This window comes from Argopecten irradians, chromosome 16 (assembly GCF_041381155.1).
Source record: "Argopecten irradians isolate NY chromosome 16, Ai_NY, whole genome shotgun sequence".
NCBI lineage: Eukaryota > Metazoa > Mollusca > Bivalvia > Pectinida > Pectinidae > Argopecten > Argopecten irradians.
In genome coordinates, this window is record NC_091149.1 from 29,178,443 (window position 1) to 29,199,000 (window position 20,558).

Consider the following 20,558-nt stretch of genomic DNA (forward strand, 5'->3'; position numbering starts at 1 on the left):
AATAATATAATTACATGGATCTGTCTGATGAAGGCGACATTGTACACATCGTATTAGTCATCATAAGGTCAATGATAACGTGTCACTTGTTGTGTAATAATATAATTACATGGATCTGTCTGATGAAGGCGACATTGTACACATCGCATTAGTCATCATAAGGTCAATGATAACGTGTCACTTGTTGTGTAATAATATAATTACATGGATCTGTCTGATGAAGGCGACATTGTACACATCGCATTAGTCATCATAAGGTCAATGATAACGTGTCACTTGTTGTGTAATAATATAATTACATGGATCTGTCTGATGAAGGCGACATTGTACACATCGCATTAGTCATCATAAGGTCAATGATAACGTGTCACTTGTTGTGTAATAATATAATTACATGGATCTGTCTGATGAAGGCGACATTGTACACATCTCATTAGTCATCATAAGGTCAATGATAACGTGTCACTTGTTGTGTAATAATATAATTACATGGATCTGTCTGATGAAGGCGACATTGTACACATCGCATTAGTCATCATAAGGTCAATGATAACGTGTCACTTGTTGTGTAATAATATAATTACATGGATCTGTCTGATGAAGGCGACATTGTACACATCGCATTAGTCATCATAAGGTCAATGATAACGTGTCACTTGTTGTGTAATAATATAATTACATGGATCTGTCTGATGAAGGCGACATTGTACACATCGCATTAGTCATCATAAGGTCAATGATAACGTGTCACTTGTTGTGTAATAATATAATTACATGGATCTGTCTGATGAAGGCGACATTGTACACATCGCATTAGTCATCATAAGGTCAATGATAACGTGTCACTTGTTGTGTAATAATATAATTACATGGATCTGTCTGATGAAGGCGACATTGTACACATCGCATTAGTCATCATAAGGTCAATGATAACGTGTCACTTGTTGTGTAATAATATAATTACATGGATCTGTCTGATGAAGGCGACATTGTACACATCGTATTAGTCATCATAAGGTCAATGATAACGTGTCACTTGTTGTGTAATAATATAATTACATGGATCTGTCTGATGAAGGCGACATTGTACACATCGTATTAGTCATCATAAGGTCAATGATAACGTGTCACTTGTTGTGTAATAATATAATTACATGGATCTGTCTGATGAAGGCGACATTGTACACATCGTATTAGACATCATAAGGTCAATGATAACGTGTCACTTGTTGTGTAATAATATAATTACTATGGATCTGTCTGATGAAGGCGACATTGTACACATCGCATTAGTCATCATAAGGTCAATGATAACGTGTCACACCAAGGATACATATGGCCAGTATGCGGAGCTGCGACATAAGGCAGAGGAGTTGATGGAGGAAGACCACCCGGGACGTGACGACATCCACAGTATCCGTGACTATATGGACACTGTCTGTCGAAGCTTTGCCAGCCGCCTGGAACGACGCAGGACGCTCCTCATCACCTCGGTCCGATTCCACCGACTGGCTGAAGATGTAAGTGTCCAAAGGTCAAGGTCAGATAGGTTTGATTTGAAATTCAAATCTTTCTAATTATACTTTTGTCTAAAGACTTTAATTGGGAGTGAACAACACACATGGTTATTTAGATTTAATAGCCTTGGGCTGACAACGAAGCAAAAACACACTGAAGGTCATTTAGCTTTGTTACAATTTAAAAAATTCAACAATCAAGGAAAAAGAATTTGTCCATTGTTCATAGTCTTATTGAAGACCAGTTTTGCTTATTTATGGTCCTGTATGTTTTATTATGACAGTTTTCACAGAAGTTGGACAATCTATTGGAACTCCTGTGTACAGAGATGGACGTGGTCGATGTGGATACGGCAGAGAAAGCTCTGACTGAACTCAACGAAAAGTGTGACAGCATTGGTATGGATATCAACTGCCTTCAAAGCAACATTAACATATCTACAGATTTAATATTTGATAGGAAGTAGAGAAAATGAAGTAACATAATAAAAGTTATATAATAAAAGTTATATAATCAAAGTTACATAGTAAAAGATATAACAAACCTCTGGGGACCAACAGAATCACTTTGTTATAGACATAGTTTGTTGTACACATACTACAGAATCTTATAGCAACCTTGGTGGGGAATGATAAGTAGTATGTTATAACCTTGAAATTGTTGTAAGTTTGTTTGTTATGAACATGGTTTACTGTAGTTAAGTTATTAAGGTAGAAAAGATAGTTTGATGAAGCAATGTTTAAATTTGCTGTCATTTACTTCATCTAAAATAATACTCCTTGTTAATTTTGTGAAAATCAAGGAGATACCAAATGAATATACTGTAACCTCCTGAAATATACACAGGAGGGGAGGCCGTCCTTGAATGACCTTGACTGATAAATTTAATCAACCAACCAAATATTTTCTTGTTTCAGATTTGGCAGCTACACAGTCTCTAGCCGATGGACAGAGCCTATTGGACGAAATGTCTCGGCCAATCAAAAATGCTTCTGGGAAGGATATTTCGCCCGACTACGACACACACATTAAACACATCAACAAATGCCTGGAAGATTTACAGGAACGGAAAATGAGATGTGACGATCTCGCAGATGTACGGAAACTCAAACTACAACAACTTTTACAACTACGCACATGTGAGCGGGACGCTGATCAGGTAGTTTAGTTTTTACGAATGATTGAAATATTTATTGCCTTTAGGGTGTGACCATGGAATCAAAAGAAGTTTCAAAAGAATCATTATTACCAATGCATGATCATTGGTTTGTTGAATGCATATCAAAATTGATGTTTTACATGGTACACCTCGGTAAATATGCCACATGTGTTCATGATGTCAAATAAATATTTAACCTTTTCTGGTTTGAAAGGTTTGTGTGCAATGTGGGGTTTACAAGGAAAACCTTACATGGCCAAAATTTAAGACAAGTTAGTGAATGGTTGGAGAAAATAACATGTCGTGCATTGATTTTTGAGCATTGCTTGACCTTGCTCACATTTTCACATTTTGTTGGATATTATTTTTATGAAAACTGAGCACAAAGGCATTAGTTTTAGAAATGCAGTGATTGTAGAAGGTATATACGTCTTTGGTATTTATACTTGCATACAGTTTAACTGTTACTCAAGATAGATTGTGGTAGGATTCTGTCTTTCTGAGACACGTATATTTGTTAAATTACGGGATTATTATTTTGTAGGCGATCGCATGGATCCGTGAGTTGTGTGAGGTGATGGTATACACACACACCAGTATGGGACACACACCACAGGAAGCTGAGGGTCTTCAGGAGGAACACAAGAAATTTGAATCCACAGCTGAGGTTTGTAAACTTATATAGGTAACAGAGATGATCAATGTATGACAAACTGGGTAATGTGACAAGAGCTTGATCAAATTCTTTTAAAATCATCATTAACATAATCACCCAAGAAAACGCATTTAGATTCTTCAAGTTCAAAGCCTGGAATAGTCCATTTTGGAATTGCAAAGAATTGCAAAAATTTCAAAGAGTGAGACATGAAGAAGTAGTAAAGAATTAACTTTATAAATTGTTTATTCTACAGGGGACATATGACTATGGAAAACAGCTAATTCAAGCCGCCTTTGTCTTACGGAAGTCTCAGAGAATAGACCTAGCTCCAAACGAGGCACGTCTTGTACAACTAGAGGATGCATGGAAACGATTCTCCGAGGGAACAAATGAGCGGGCCAACAGACTTACGGTGGCAGCCATGTTCCTGTCATCTGCTGAAAAGGTACACAGATGATAGTGTAGCTGGTGAATTGGATTATATAGGTTTGATTGTCAGATCTAAAAAAAATGAATTTCTGTACTAAAGTGTACAATTTCTCATTTATCTAGCATAAAAACAAACAACAACTGCCCTCACATACAAAAACAAAATACATAGAAGTCAAACTTTATTTCCAAGCTTATTTTCATCATATTAACGAATACATAATTTGGGGACCAGAGGCCCTTACTGAAAACCATGCGTATAGATATACCTTTGATATAGTAATTACCGAAACATTTTATTTAGCGTTCAAGACCTCTCACAGATTTATGCACGCATTTACAGTTGTGTACTGTGAGTGAGTGATTGTCTTTGTACTGTATGGTGGTGGTACTTCTGCTTTCAGATCTTTGAACAGTTGGAGAACCTAATGGTGCCTGTGTCTCGGGCCCTGGCAGGGGAGATAACTGCTCACGAAGTGATGCGACATCACACGGCCAGTAAGGAGCAGATGGAGAATGAATACAACGATGCGAATCACATGGGTCGGGCACTGTTGGAACGACTTTCACTTCCCATCCTCCTTGTAGATAGGTACGGCCTCATTGTCACATCACTGTATAGGTGTTAACTTTCCTGGGTGTTAACTTTCCTGGGTGTTAACTTTTGAGACTTATTGTTTGGGAATTATTCACAGGGAGTTGTTTTAACGAATCACCTTTGAGGCCGTTGAAAGGTCATTCATATGACAGAGTGTGGTATGTAAAACCATGTTTTCTTATTTTAATTTCAGGAGGCAATGAATTTTGCTAATTTTGTTGGGTTCAGTAATGTCCACCTTGACCAATTTGTTTAGGTCACCTTAGATGAAGTCCGTCGTTCCATGGGTCTGAATTATCAAATCAAAATTTACACTGATTGTGCTCATTCAATAACATAGTAGTTGAATGTATTGTACAAAGTTGTTTCCATGTTACAGAGATGATAAGCAGGTTTCCATTGACGACCAGGGCGCCAGTGAAGGCATTGTGGGTAAATTACGTAAACTGGACCGTCAGGTACAGGAGCTGAGTCAGGGTTGGGAGGAGATGCAGCAGGTCCGTCGTCCCCCTCAGCCACCACAAAGGTCATCCAGTCAGAGAAGTCAGACACTGCCTAGGTCAAACTCCGGGTCAATGAGGTCAAACGATAAACTCCCAAAGAAGTCAGAGAGTCTGCGGCGCAGGCCCCGACAATGGACATCAGAGGTGGACAGTCGAAGTGGCCCCTCTATTTCAGAAGGGCGAGTTCAAGATCAAAACCAAGGCAGAAAAGAAGTGAAGGAGAAAATGCAAAAGCTTTCAAATGCTCCTCAAGAGAGTACAATATCACGGTCGTATGCTGCACCGGTGAAGTCACAACCTGTCCATCAGAGGTCAAAGTCCACAATGCCGGCCCGCCCAGGAGTCAGGACAAGACAAGGAGATCGTCTGTATAGAGACCTGGAGGAGGTGGGTTGACGTGTTTTATCATGCTTTATCACTGGCAAAATATCTTCTGGTTCATTTGACCTGAAAATTGATAGATCGGAAATATACCTGAAAATGGCCTAAAATTGAGGTAAATTTCACATGAAATAATCTTCATGTGAAATTAAGATCAAATTTTTCACCTGAAACTCAAGTCAGTTTCAGGTCATTTTCAGGTCTGACAATTTCAGGTATGAAATTTTGTATTGAAATTGAACTGAATAACCTGAAGGTTGGTTGTTAGTGATTGTGTGAGGAATTCTGAATTTGAATAGGAATAATGGTTATAATGGATTTTAGCTCAGATTCAGATTAATGATTGATGACATCCTATGAAATAGTTATTTTGATAAGGTGACTTTGATAAGTTACATAATACCCATTTTGATTGGTTATTACACACTGTCAAATGCCAGTAGATCTGTTTTGATTGGCTGAATTTTGAGAGTCATAAAAGGCCAGTTATAATTGGTTTAGTTTACAAAAGATGATAAAGATTTCTGTGATTGGTTAGATCTAAACTACACTTGTATAATACCCATCCTGATTGGCTAGTGCTCAAATACTGCTATATATTTACTTTCATTGCCTCTTTTATAGTCCCAGGCATGCATTTAGGAGAGGTCATCTGGTAAGATCCATTTTGATTGGTTATATTTTATAAGGCCCTTTGAGATTGGTAATATTTTGTAAGACCCTTTGTGATTGGTTATATTTTGTTAGACCCTTTGTGATTGGTTATGTTTTGCAAACCTCATTGTGATTGGCTATATTTCTGTGGTCAGTTGTTACAGTAGATAATGTCTGATCTGTTACACATTGAGCAGATCAGTGTGTGTGTATAAATTGGCAGAGTTGTACTGTTACCACATGTACACAGACATCTCATGTTCACATTTTGGCAAAACGCTCACATTTCTCGGCCAGAAAATATTATCTGATTGTACCTAAAGAATCTTGGCTCTAAAGAGAATTCTTGTGACAAAACTTTTCCTCCTGAAAAACTGCTCATTAAAAAAAAATTGACTTTGAATGTGTTTCATTGGGTGTGAAGTTGCCAAGTTATGTGTTATCTGTAGACAACAAAATAATCCCATCTAATCTACACATTGAGTTAACGATACCTGTAAGGAATTCTTACTGGGTGTAAATTATCAACCTGAGTTACTGGTTACACTAAAACCTGTCAGTAACGACCACCCCAAAACGTATAGTCAAGTAGTTGTTATACAACGGTCAAATTGTGATGAATGTAACCCTGGTCATTACTAGCTGCAATATATTGCATGGCTGGAAAGAACTTTTCTTTAGCTTGATCGGTTGAGTGTCAGACCAGTAATCCAGAGGTCCCGAGTTAGATCCCTGGCAGAGGCAGGTATTAAATTTATTGTAAATCCTGCACCCTGTTACATGAAATTGGGGATCCCAAGAAAGTGCATGGTTTTGTGTAACAGGTGGTCATTATACAGAGGTGGATGCCAAAGCCTGCTTTACTTTTGTGATGATATAAATCACTTGTGTGAATTCTCAACAACTAAAGCTTAGAAGAAAAATTGACCGAATATTTCTGCTGCGTAGATGATTATTTGCTGTCTATATCATCGCTGATGCAAATTCCACAGACCGAAAAAAATGGCCATTATTCTTATCATGGATTCTGTAACATCTTAAGTCTGTTAGCAAATGTTTAGACCTTTGATACAGTAATATATTAAATCTTCTAACAAAACGCTCAGAAATGATCGAGTCAAGAAACAAAGGATTATAACAGGTGTTTGATGTGCCCCTTTGTAAATAGCATACCTGAAGTAACGTTAATCTCTAAATGTACAACAACAATTTATTTATTGATTTACATACCAATATACAGTGAAACCTGGCTATACAGACCACCCAAACGGACAAGGGAGAAATGATCTGTAGCTAGGTGGTCTTTAGGTACTGGTCAAATCATATGAAAAATAACCATTTGGGCCATTAAGATCCTATATGGTCTTAATAAGCAGGTGGTCTTTATACAGAGGTGGTCACTAAGACAGATTTCACTTTATAAAGGCCTTTTCAGTTATGGTCAAGAATATAAAGAACCTTTATTCCAAGAGAGAAAAGAAAACTTTAAGAAAAACATGTTTACAAGCTTTGATACTACAGTAGCGTTGTTTCTTCAGAAATGGGATTTAGAGTCAATTTATAAATTCATTGCATATGAATGTCTGAATTGTCCAAAAAAAGACAGAAAGGGATGTAAGTTTGAATCATTATCATTGAAAAAAATCAGTTTTGGAAGTTACGTAAGCTTACAGTCTGGTACAGAAATAGAATGGTGTGTCAGCTGAATACATCTGATAAATTTGGCAGGTTTATCGTACATATAGATAGGTATATATACAGGGAGGGTCTACAACCAGCTACCGTAGTTAGTGTAAAAATCATACATAGTACATATAACTTGGTATATATACAGGGATGGTCTACAGTCAGCTACCGTAGTTAGTGTAAAAATCTTACATAGTACATATAGATAGGTATATATACAGGGAGGGTCTACAACCAGCTACCGTAGTTAGTGTAAAAATCATACATAGTACATATAGATAGGTATATATACAGGGATGGTCTACAGCCAGCTACCGTAGTTAGTGTAAAAATCATACATAGTACATATAGATAGGTATATACATGGATGGTCTACAGCCAGCTACCATAGTTAATGTAAAAATCATACATAGTACATATAGATAGGTATATATACAGGGATGGTCTACAGCCAGCTACCGTAGTTAGTGTAAAAATCATACATAGTACATATAGATAGTATTATATACAGGGATGGTCTACAGCCAGCTACCGTAGTTAGTGTAAAAATCATACATAGTACATATAGATAGGTATATACAGGGATGGTCTACAGCCAGCTACCGTAGTTAATGTAAAAATCATACATAGTACATATTGATAGGTATATACAGGGATGGTCTACAGCCACCTACCGTAGTTATTGTAAAAATCATACATAGTACATATAGATAGGTATATACATGGATGGTCTACAGCCAGCTACCATAGTTAATGTAAAAATCATACATAGTACATATAGATAGGTATATACAGGGATGGTCTACAGCCAGCTACCGTAGTTAGTGTAAAAATCATACATAGTACATATAGATAGGTATATATACAGGGATGGTCTACAGCCAGCTACCGTAGTTAGTGTAAAAATCATACATAGTACATAGATAGTATATACAGGGATGTCTACAGCCACTACCGTAGTTAGTGTAAAAATCACATAGTACTATAGGTATATACAGGGATGGTCTACAGCCAGCTACCGTAGTTAGTGTAAAAATCATACATAGTACATATAGATAGGTATATATACAGGGATGGTCTACAGCCAGCTACCGTAGTTAGTGTAAAAATCATACATAGTACATATAGATAGGTATATATACAGGGAGGGTCTACAGCCAGCTACCGTAGTTAGTGTAAAAATCATACATAGTACATATAGATAGGTATATATACAGGGATGGTCTACAGCCAGCTACCGTAGTTAATGTAAAAATCATACATAGTACATATAGAGGTATATATACAGGGATGGTCTACAGCCAGCTACCGTAGTTAATGTAAAAATCATACATAGTACATATAGATAGTATATATACAGGGATGGTCTACAGCCAGCTACCGTAGTTAATGTAAAAATCATACATAGTACATATAGATAGGTATATATACAGGGATGGTCTACAGCCAGCTACCGTAGTTAGTGTAAAAATCATACATAGTACATATAGATAGGTATATATACAGGGATGGTCTACAGCCAGCTACCGTAGTTAATGTTAAAATCATACATAGTACATATATAGGTATATATACAGGGATGGTCTACAGCCAGCTACCGTAGTTAGTGTAAAAATCGGAGTCTACAGCAGTACTGTTTGTAAAAATTACATAGTACATATAGATAGGTATATATACAGGGATGGTCTACAGCCAGCTACCGTAGTTAATGTTAAAATCATACATAGTACATATAAGGTATATATACAGGGATGGTCTACAGCCAGCTACTGTAGTTAATGTAAAAATCATACATAGTACATATAGATAGGTATATATACAGGGATGGTCTACAGCCAGCTACCGTAGTTAGTGTAAAAAATCATATACATAGTACATATAGATAGGTATATATACAGGGATGGTCTACAGCCAGCTACCGTAGTTAGTGTAAAAATCATACATAGTACATATAGATAGGTATATACAGGGATGGTCTACAGCCAGCTACCGTAGTTAGTGTAAAAATCATACATAGTACATATAGATAGGTATATATACAGGGATGGTCTACAGCCAGCTACTACCGTAGTTAGTGTTAAAATCATACATAGTACATATAGATAGGTATATATACAGGGATGGTCTACAGCCAGCTACTGTAGTTAATGTAAAAATCATACATAGTACATATAGATAGGTATATATACAGGGATGGTCTACAGCCAGCTACCTGTAGTTAGTGTAAAAATCATACATAGTACATATAGATAGGTATATATACAGGGATGGTCTACAGCCAGCTACCGATAGTTAATGTTAAAAATCATACATAGTACATATAGATAGGTATATATACAGGGATGGTCTACAGCCAGCTACTGTAGTTAATGTTAAAATCATACATAGTACATATAAGGTATATATACAGGGATGGTCTACAGCCAGCTACTGTAGTTAATGTTAAAATCATACATAGTACATATAAGGTATACATATAGGTAGGTATATACAGGGATGGTCTACAGCCAGCTACCGTAGTTAGTGTAAAAATCATACATAGTACATATAGATAGGTATATATACAGGGATGGTCTACAGCCAGCTACCGTAGTTAGTGTAAAAATCATACATAGTACATATAGATAGGTATATACAGGGATGGTCTACAGCCAGCTACCGTAGTTAGTGTAAAAATCTTACATAGTACATATAGATAGGTATATATACAGGGAGGGTCTACAGCCAGCTACCGTAGTTAGTGTAAAAATCATTACATAGTACATATAGATAGGTATATATACAGGGAGGGTCTACAGCCAGCTACCGTAGTTAGTGTAAAAATCATACATAGTACATATAGATAGGTATATATACAGGGATGGTCTACAGCCAGCTACCGTAGTTAGTGTAAAAATCTTACATAGTACATATAGATAGGTATATATACAGGGAGGGTCTACAGCCAGCTACCGTAGTTAGTGTAAAAATCATACATAGTACATATAGATAGGTATATATACAGGGATGGTCTACAGCCAGCTACCGTAGTTAGTGTAAAAATCATATACAATACATATAGATAGGTATATATACAGGGATGGTCTACAGCCAGCTACCGTAGTTAGTGTAAAAATCATACATAGTACATATAGATAGGTATATATACAGGGATGGTCTACAGCCAGCTACCGTAGTTAATGTTAAAATCATACATAGTACATATAGATAGGTATATATACAGGGATGGTCTACAGCCAGCTACCGTAGTTAATGTAAAAATCATACATAGTACATATAGATAGGTATATATACAGGGATGGTCTACAGCCAGCTACCGTAGTTAGTGTAAAAATCATACATAGTACATATAAGGTATATATACAGGGATGGTCTACAGCCAGCTACCGTAGTTAGTGTAAAAATCATACATAGTACATATAGATAGGTATATATACAGGGATGGTCTACAGCCAGCTACCGTAGTTAGTGTAAAAATACATATACATATAGATAGGTATATACATGGTCTGTAGTTAGTGTAAAAATCTACATATACATAAGGGACAGGTCTACAGCCAGCTACCGTAGTTAGTGTAAAAATCATACATAGTACATATAGATAGGTATATATACAGGGGGGTCTACAGCCAGCTACCGTAGTTAGTGTAAAAATCATACATAGTACATATAGATAGGTTATATACAGGGAGGGTCTACAGCCAGCTACCGTAGTAGTTAGTGTAAAAATCATACATAGTACATATAGATATGGTATATATACAGGGAGGGTCTACAGCCAGCTACCGTAGTTAGTGTAAAAATCATACATAGTACATATAGATAGGTATATATACAGGGATGGTCTACAGCCAGCTACCGTAGTTAGTGTAAAAATCATACATAGTACATATAGATAGGTATATATACAGGGAGGGTCTACAGCCAGCTACCATAGCTTATGTAAAAACAGTTTTTGAGAAGTACTTTAGATAAATTTTACCCTATTATAACTGTACCCATGAGTTTTTGTGTTTTGACCACTATGATATGTCACATTTCAAGTTTCTTACTATGGTCAGATAACTGAGCATTAAAATTATTTTTTATATTAAAAGATTTACAACCCTGTTTCCTATACACCTGAGTTTGAATCAGAATCTCTACAATACAGACCTTTTGGTCTAATGAAAAGACCGTTTGTTGAACAGATATACAGACATATCTGAGTGATGGCTCTGGGCCAATTATATCATTTAAATGCATTAAGGTTTGGATCTGACATCTATATATAGGACTGAAGTCGACAGGTGAAGTGGTGGTAGCTATGTTGTTGTTGAGTTTTGTTTTTTTATATTTTATCTCACTGCTGTATTGGGTCTTATTATGTAATGTCCCATCAATGAGCCAGCGGTGGGCGAGTGGTGAAGGTGACCCAACATATTACCACAAGTCCTCCACTTCTGGGTCTCGGTGGCTGAGTGGTTACGATGTCCAGAGATGTCCAGACATATTAATTACCACAAGCCCTCCACCTCTAGGTCTCAGTGACTAAGTGATATATGGTATCCCCAAATTATACCACAAGCTGTTCACTTCTAAGTCATGAGTTTGAATCCCATGTGGGGCAGTCGCCAGGTACTGACCACTGGTCGGTAGTTTTACTCCGGGTACTACGGCTTTCCTCCACCGATAAACATGACACTTCTTCAAATGACCCTACTTATTAATAGGACGATAATCATTCAAACCATGCAATGTTTTGATATTTTCTACTGGGTTAGGCATGATTTTGTTTTACAAGCATTTATTAAACTTATATCCATTTTGACAGTTTTGCTATTGGAGCTTTTCAACACAGCTACTGCTTATAATAATAAAGAATTTTTTTTATTTCTTTTATTTTTTACTGTAATATTATAATAGCTGTGGCCTTCATCTACATGTCCACTTCAAACCTGCTTCATATCCTGAAGTATGGCATTCTCAATTACCTACTTGTCTACGTGTCAAATACCAAACATTTATACCAATGGTCATGTATACCTGTTAGTGTTAGGGCGTGGCTAGGGGATCTCCCGGCACCAAAGTGGATCATTTGGGGTAGGAAATATTGAATAATTAATTTTAATTATGTAATAGACTCGTTTTAAGGAAGAGTTTTTGTTTATATAATGAGGGCCATATGGAAGATTAGATGTCACCCTTAGTAAGTAAAGTATTATTATTATCTTAGTCTGCGTATTCACATCTGGGTATTTTTCTGGAAACATCAATGTCAATTTGTTTATGAGGCAAAGAAGCAATCCTATTATTAAAATAGATTGTTAAATTGTGAAGGCAGTCTGCTCCTTAATTATATATACTAACAAAAAACAAAAAACAAACACTGCCACATGATATAGAATTAACAATAGAAAACATCTAATTATAGATAGAATTACAAGGATGAAAATGTTTATTTTTATATATCTAATATATCCTGTATTTATAAGATATTCCAGAGATAATTGGATCTCTATTTATTTGGATCCCTTCCTAAACAGCCCAGTGACATGCTTTCCATTAGCAGGTAGTCAGTGACAGCCGCCATCACATGTATATAATTATATCTGTAAACAAAGATCATAGAGAGGCTGCCAGTTATTAGTATACCCCCCCTCCCCCATCCTGGGGTGCCAGGACTTCTTCCCCAGGACCTGACAGTACAGTATACCCCAGGGAGTCCACCTCTCCCCACTCCCCCCACCCCTTCATGTTTTGACCCTATCAGACATTCAGTACAGTACAAACCCCAGGTAGCCAAACTTATCTTTCTTCTCTGAGATCCCCTTCCCTCCCTACTAGCCAGTACAGTACACGGATCCCTAGGGAGCCATCCTCCCCCTCTAAGTGACTTCTGTACATCTACTCTACAGACCCCCTACTGAGCTGGACCATCAGTAGCACTAGGCCTATAGTCTGGCAATGTAGTCTCCAAATAAGGGGGACTGGTTGAGGTCACTCAGCTTTAGAAGGGGAGGCAGGGTTGACCGAGGGTGAAATTGGTGTGAAATTTGACTTTAAACAATGGTTGAAATTGGTGTCTGATCTGTTAAACCATCTGTGTAATTCTCTCCTCTCCACACAGGAAGTTAGTCCTGTTACATGATAGCAGGGTAATCCGACAGGCATTTTTGTGGCTACAGCTACTGAATCTGGGCCACCCTGTCTCCCCCCTGTATCCAGGCAGGATGGACTAGTCCTCGGAGAAGTGTATATAGTATAGTGTAGGAGCTGAGATCTGTTGAGAAGAACTAACAGTAGGATTTGTTAGGAGCCAAGGAGAAGTGTGTGTAAATCGCATGCATATTCATCAGAGAAATTGAGGAAAATTGTGAAATTGGAAAAAAAATATTATTACCAGTGAACTTTGGAACTTTAAAGAACTTATGTTTCGAAGTGTGATAATAACTTTAGCTTCCCTGTCTTGACATCCAGCAAAATGTCGGACAGTTTATCGGATATAACGGACCTTTCGGAGCTCTCGCCCTCCACAACGACAATTAGTACAGTGGCCGTTCAATCTGGCCGCTCTAAAGTCGTACTCGCAATACTACGAGTAAGTAACAAAAAAACAAGCTTTAGTCGTGCATGGATCGTTTTAGGTTCATATAGTGTGCTATTAACCCTCCCAATAGAGTTGCTCTTTAGAGGTCAATAATTGTAGATGAAAAATTTTAAGTTGTGTTTATCCCATGTATGTTATAACAAAAATTCATACTAGGATCAATGTATAATCCTATTTATAAAGAAGATGTGAATGAAATGTCACAACAGTGAAGTTCAAGGTCACCTTAACTTTGCCTAGCTATGCTGTGTTTTTGTACCTCTCTTAATTAATTGTTTCTCTGTTAAATTGCCTGCCTATAGTCCTGTATTGAGGTAAACATCAATTTCCTGTTTCAAATTGGTCTGAAATGTTACACATGTGGTACAGCCTGGTGCTATATATAGAGGTATAATGAGGAGGAGATAGAACACTCTAGCCCTCCTCATATCTGGTTACCTGTACAGGCATTTATATTGTACAAGTACGATTTTGGTGGAGGTAGAAATTTTGTGGTTCTCATGGAGATCATTTTTGAACTGCTTCCTCTTCCTGCCCTGTTGATCCCAAACATGTCTTTTGTACACATGTATAAATCCTAAAAAAAAAATCCAAAAACCCAGAATAATCCAAACCATTTTTGCCAATTACACATTTTCTCTGCTGCATTGATAACATTAGGTTTATCTATATACGCTTATTTGTGTTTTCATTCATTATCTATGCCTTACAGTGTTAGAGTTCACTTATGAATTTGAGGTAAAATTTGTTTCTTGTGAAAAAAGGTATGAAGTAAAATCAGCATTTTCTAAGATACCAAAAGGTACATGCTTTCTAAAACCTTTCTTAATAAAACGTCCAGAAAACCTGTCTAATGAGACAATCTGTAATAAGATATCCCATAAACCTTTCTAAAGACACTATGTTATATAAGATTATCAATGCAACCTTTCTAAAGACACCATGTCATATAAGATTTCCTGTAAAACTTGTATATAAGACCATGTTATATAAGATTCCCAGTAAAACTTGTATAAGACCATGTTATATAAGATTTCCTGTGAAACTGTATAAGACCATGTTATATAAGATTCCCAGTAAACCTTTATAAGACCATGTTATATAAGATTTCCCAGTAAAACTTGTATAAGACCATGTTATATAAGATTCCCAGTAAAACTTGTATAAGACCATGTTATATAAGATTCCCAGTAAAACTTGTATAAGACCATGTTATATAAGATTCCCAGTAAAACTTGTATAAGACCATGTTATATAAGTAAGATTCCCAGTAAAACTTGTATAAGACAATGTTATATAAGATTCCCAGTAAAACTTGTATAACACAATGTTATATAAGATTTCCAGTAAAACTTGTATATACCATGTTATATAAATAAGATTCCCAGTAAAACCTGTATAAGACCATGTTATATAAGATTTCCAGGAAAAATTGTATAGACCATGTTATATAAATAAGATTCCCAGTAAAACTTGTATAAGACCATGTTATATAAGATTCCCAGTAAAACTTGTATAAGACCATGTTATATAAATAAGATTCCCAGTAAAACTTGTATAAGACCATGTTATATAAGATTCCCAGTAAAACTTATATAAGGCCATGTTATATAAGATTCCCAGTAAAACTTATATAAGACCACGTTATATAATTAAGATTCCCAGTAAAACTTGTATAAGACCATGGTATATATAAGATTCCCAGTAAAACTTATATAAGACCACGTTATATAAGATTCCCAGTAAAACTTATATAAGACCACGTTATATAATTAAGATTCCCAGTAAAACTTGTATAAGACCATGGTATATAAGATTTCCTGTAAAACAAGTATAATAAGCTCATTCATACGTTATATAAAAGTCCATGGAAATCTTGTTCTAAGAAATATGTCTTTAGAATGTATAACTTGTTTTAAAACCATTTTGTCTTAACTAGATCGTTCTAGAACTAATACATACTTTTGTATAATTTTATTATGTAACTAGATGATATAGGGTACATGTAGTCATGAACCAAATTCTGGTACTGGTTATCCAGAAATGAACAGATGCATACGTGTTACTCATTACATAAAAATGAGCATTAATTGATTGGTGAATAGTCCTATGTTACATAATGAAAAACGGCAGAGATACCAATGTGAATATCAGAAAGATTCTGGCCCAGGCTAAAGTTAAAGACGCAGTTTCTAAAAGATGAGCAAATGCCAAAAAGTAAAGATGGAAGCGATGACAGACAGAAACAGAAAAAACTTGTGTGATGTTTATCAGGATTCTTGTTTTAGTGTTGATGGTGGATACAGAGATGTATAAATCTGTACCATCCCTCTAACACATGAGAAACATATCAGGAATGCAGACAGTTACTGGCAGAATTCCAATCTCAAAGATAGCAACTGGTAAAAAATACAGCCCTCTGCCTGTAGCACCAAGAGCCTTAGATATGATATACCACTATGGGATCTCCCCCATCAGTAGCCTCGTTGGGTGAGCTTAGCTGGGTGATAACCTGCAGGTACCTGGTATGTTAGGAGAGGGTTCCCCCCCCCCCTTAGGAGCCTCACAGAGTCTTGATCAGGACTAGAATCCTATCTCTACCTATATGACTGGTACAGCCAAGTATTAGGAACATGTTTATATAATACCTGGTGTAGGTTTAGTATTTATTGGTGTCTGTGGCCAGAGATGTGGGTATATCTATAAAGTCAGGTACTGGCAGACTTGGTACCTGTCCAGGGTTGGTTATGTGGGGGGAGGGGTGGCCAATGTGTAGGGTAGAGTGCAGTATTAGAGAGGGGTTAGGGTGGGGGTTGATGGAGGTACTGGTGACTTGGTACCTGTCCAGGGTTGGTTATGTAGGGGGAGGGGTGGCCCATGTGTAGGATAAGGGGCAGTAATGATGATATAGAGGGGTTAGGGTGGGGGTTGATGGAGGTACTGGTGACTTGGTACCTGTCCAGGGTTGGTTATGTGGGGGAGGGGTGGCCCATGTGTAGAGTAAGGGACAGTATAGAGGGGTTAGGGTGGGGGTTGATGGAGGTACTGGTGACTTGGTACCTGTCCAGGGTTGGTTATGTGGGGGGAGGGGTGGCCCATGTGTAGGTAATTAAGGGACAGTATATAGGGGTTAGGGTGGGGGTTGATGGAGGTACTGGTGACTTGACACCTGTCCAGGGTTGGTTATGTGGGGGAGGGGTGGCCCATGTGTAGAGTAAGGGACAGTATAGAGGGGTTAGGGTGGGGGTTGATGGAGGTACTGGTGACTTGGACCTGTCCAGGTTGGTTATGTGGGGGAGGGGTGGCCCATGTAGTGGACGTATAGGGTTAGGGGGGGTTGGGACTGGTGACTGGTACCAGGTGGTTGTGGGGAGGGGTGGCCATGTGTAAGGGGCAGTATATAGGGGTTAGGGTGGGGGTTGATGGAGGTACTGGTGACTTGACACCTGTCCAGGGTTGGTTATGTGGGGGAGGGGTGGCCCATGTGTAGAGTAAGGGACAGTATAGAGGGGTTAGGGTGGGGGTTGATGGAGGTACAGGCGACTTGGTACCTGTCCAGGGCAGGGCTGATTATAAGAGGGGGTATAGGTGCCTGTATATAGGGGTAGGGATTGATGGTTATGGGACTAATGATGAGATACTAACAAACTTAGTCTTCAGGGTAGGTCTGATCATGGGGATTACTAGTTGTGTGCCATGACAATAGAAGGTGTTGATTTTATTAGAAGGGACTGAGAGATAGAATTGCTGGGTGGGGTAGGGGTAAGAGCAGCTATGTATGGTTAAAGTGGCTAACTAATAGAAAGTTTTGGCAAGTGAAATGTCATTGTGACATTTTGATATTTGGGATAATTATTATAATTATAAGCTTAAATGTTCATTTAATTATATCTTAAATCATAGCTTTCCTAGTGTATTTAACTCATTACTGGAACCAGAATCTGTTTCATGAATCTATAAATTCTTTATAGACTTTAGAGTGATGAGGTGAGGAATGGTCTGAACTGAAATTTAAGAAGCAATAAATGTTCTATATTATCAGCTGTAATCTCTGGCTGCTGAAGACCTCAGGCCAACTCCTAGACCATCACACAAGCCCCCTGGGGAGGGGGCCACAAGCCCCCTGGGGAGGGGGCGTGCTGTATTAATATATACCAATTATCTCTATTACCCCTGGGGAGGGGGGACTGGGGAATACAGGCTCATACATACCATCATCAGGGAGAGGATATTAGTATTCATTACTTAGTGTTAGGGTTACTGAACTATCATGTCTTCCTTCTTATAATTATATAATTAATGTGCTTAAAGCACAGACTGGTCCATTTCTCTTTTATATTTTACAAAATTGTAATGTAAATGATTTTTTTTTCTATATATATCCTGTATTTATCACTATCTTCCAATATTAAGATAAAGTCTACAGTTTCAGACTTTTGAGATAAATAAATGTGTGGTAGCCATTTAGGACAATTGATAGCCTTTATAGACAATGATTAAGCTAGTTAATTATTGGTTTATGGTGTTTATGACTGTTTCTTGGCTGTTTCCTGTCACTCAGGGGAAGGGTGGATGAAGGCATTGGTACTGATGAGTGGAGTGAGAAACACTATACAGAGTATTGACAGCTGTATATATATAGGTCTGATCCTGAGGATGATAGTCAGGGTGTACACAGGGGCTTTGTGGTGCATGTCTTATCTCCAGGGGAGGGGTGCCTTATATCATAACAGTAACAGTTTTATTATGGTAAGCTTTTAGACATATAAACCCTGTGTATCACTTTCTGTGTATCACTCTGGTGTTGAGATGTAGACATCTTATCTTTAGTTTATCAATGTGACTAAGGGGCACTGGGGTCCCCTCCCCCTTCCTATACACCCCACCCCAGACATTTTTGTCTGCTCTAGGGAGCCACCCCCACCCCACTTCACCCCAGACATCTTATCTGGTCATATCACTGCCCCCACCTGCCCCCTCCCCCCAACATCTCGACATCCCACTCCCCCAAAAACACTTATCAGAATAGAATGTTTTGATTACAAACTAGAATTACACAGGGGAGAGGGTTGTGTCAGCACAGCTGTATGATGATATTCTGTAAACTTAAAAAACCCAGAGAAATTCTTAGACATGGAGTCATAAGTAAAAAAAGATGGCTGTCAAACTTTTCACATATTTATCAGAAAATATTCACTGTATCTTGTTTATGTTTTCAGGATTATCTAACTCAATGAAAACAAACATTATGGATCGATATTGAGTTGTTTGAACTTTTTGCAGCACAATATACAGAGTCAAGATGATAAGCCATTTGGCTTAGAGAGAATTTATAGTTTTAAATAATTTCACTGAAATTGAATCAGCCAGTCAATAATTACACAATAGTACTTTTATCTGCCATTATTATCATCTGTATTTCCTCCAAAATTGAAGATTACATAAAGAATGACATTTAACATGAAAACAATAAACAAAACAGCAAATAGATATTTACAAAATATGTTAAAGTCTTATAATTAGTAATTAGTTGAGATCAACTGCTTTCAGAAGTCTATACTAAAATTTAACATTTCCTAATCTAAACCCCTCTAAATCACTATTTGAAATATCAAAGGATAATTCAGTACCCAATATGGTGTTGCATGAATCAAAATTTGATAAATTATGAAGCATTGAGATGAATTATAATCCAAAATTGTTATTGTACTAATGCTTGCTAGGAAGTGTCTTATACTTGGACATCAAAAAACACAATAAACACTCAAGGTATCAGTGCATTCTGTTTAGAACAGCCATCCACAATACTGTTTATATGGCCCTCCTGGAAATGGTGACAATGTCATGGTGCCTTCACATCCTAGCCTGTCTTAGTTTATCTGAAGTTTCTGTTGGCTCCTACAGATCTGCAGAATTTTAAATACAGCACTATTGGACTCAATGTATGCTCATTGTGGTTGTTTGAAATCAGCCTACCATTATAGTTGCCAAAGGCATTGTGCTATATGCTAAAATTACTCATATAAGAAATCTGTCCACTTTGATTATGTTTAAAGTTCATTATGTTTTGGCTGTAACTCAAAATTTCACATATATGAATGAGTTACCATTACATATTCCAAAATTTGGCAACGGTTTTGATATAAAAGCTATATATTCGATTCAGTGATTCTTCTCCCAGTCTCTGTAAACACAGAACAATTAACCAAGTTTTGAGAAGGTTTTGAACAGAAGACTGTTGTTTGGAGTGATGCAGATCTATTGTCTAAGAGTTGAGATGTTTGTAAACAATAAACAGATCTGTTTTTGTGGTGTATAGACTTTCCTTGGGATAACACAAACAGTACAGGTACTATAGGGTCTGACCAATAGAACATTAACAT

At 37.2% G+C, this 20,558-nt stretch overlaps 1 protein-coding gene across 2 annotated transcripts in view; it reads left to right on the forward strand.

Moving 5' to 3' along the window:
• Positions 1-1,330: 1,330 nt before the first annotated feature.
• The window catches only part of LOC138310941 (titin-like), a 255,773-nt gene continuing 236,545 nt past the window's right edge, over positions 1,331-20,558 (forward strand). For both annotated transcript variants that reach the window (XM_069252300.1, XM_069252301.1), the window contains exons 1-7: positions 1,331-1,520; positions 1,802-1,916; positions 2,436-2,677; positions 3,222-3,344; positions 3,589-3,780; positions 4,169-4,356; positions 4,742-5,252. In XM_069252300.1, coding sequence (XP_069108401.1) covers positions 1,377-1,520; positions 1,802-1,916; positions 2,436-2,677; positions 3,222-3,344; positions 3,589-3,780; positions 4,169-4,356; positions 4,742-5,252 — 1,515 coding nt within the window. In that variant the 5' untranslated portion in view covers positions 1,331-1,376. The remainder of the gene's footprint in view (positions 1,521-1,801; positions 1,917-2,435; positions 2,678-3,221; positions 3,345-3,588; positions 3,781-4,168; positions 4,357-4,741; positions 5,253-20,558) is intronic.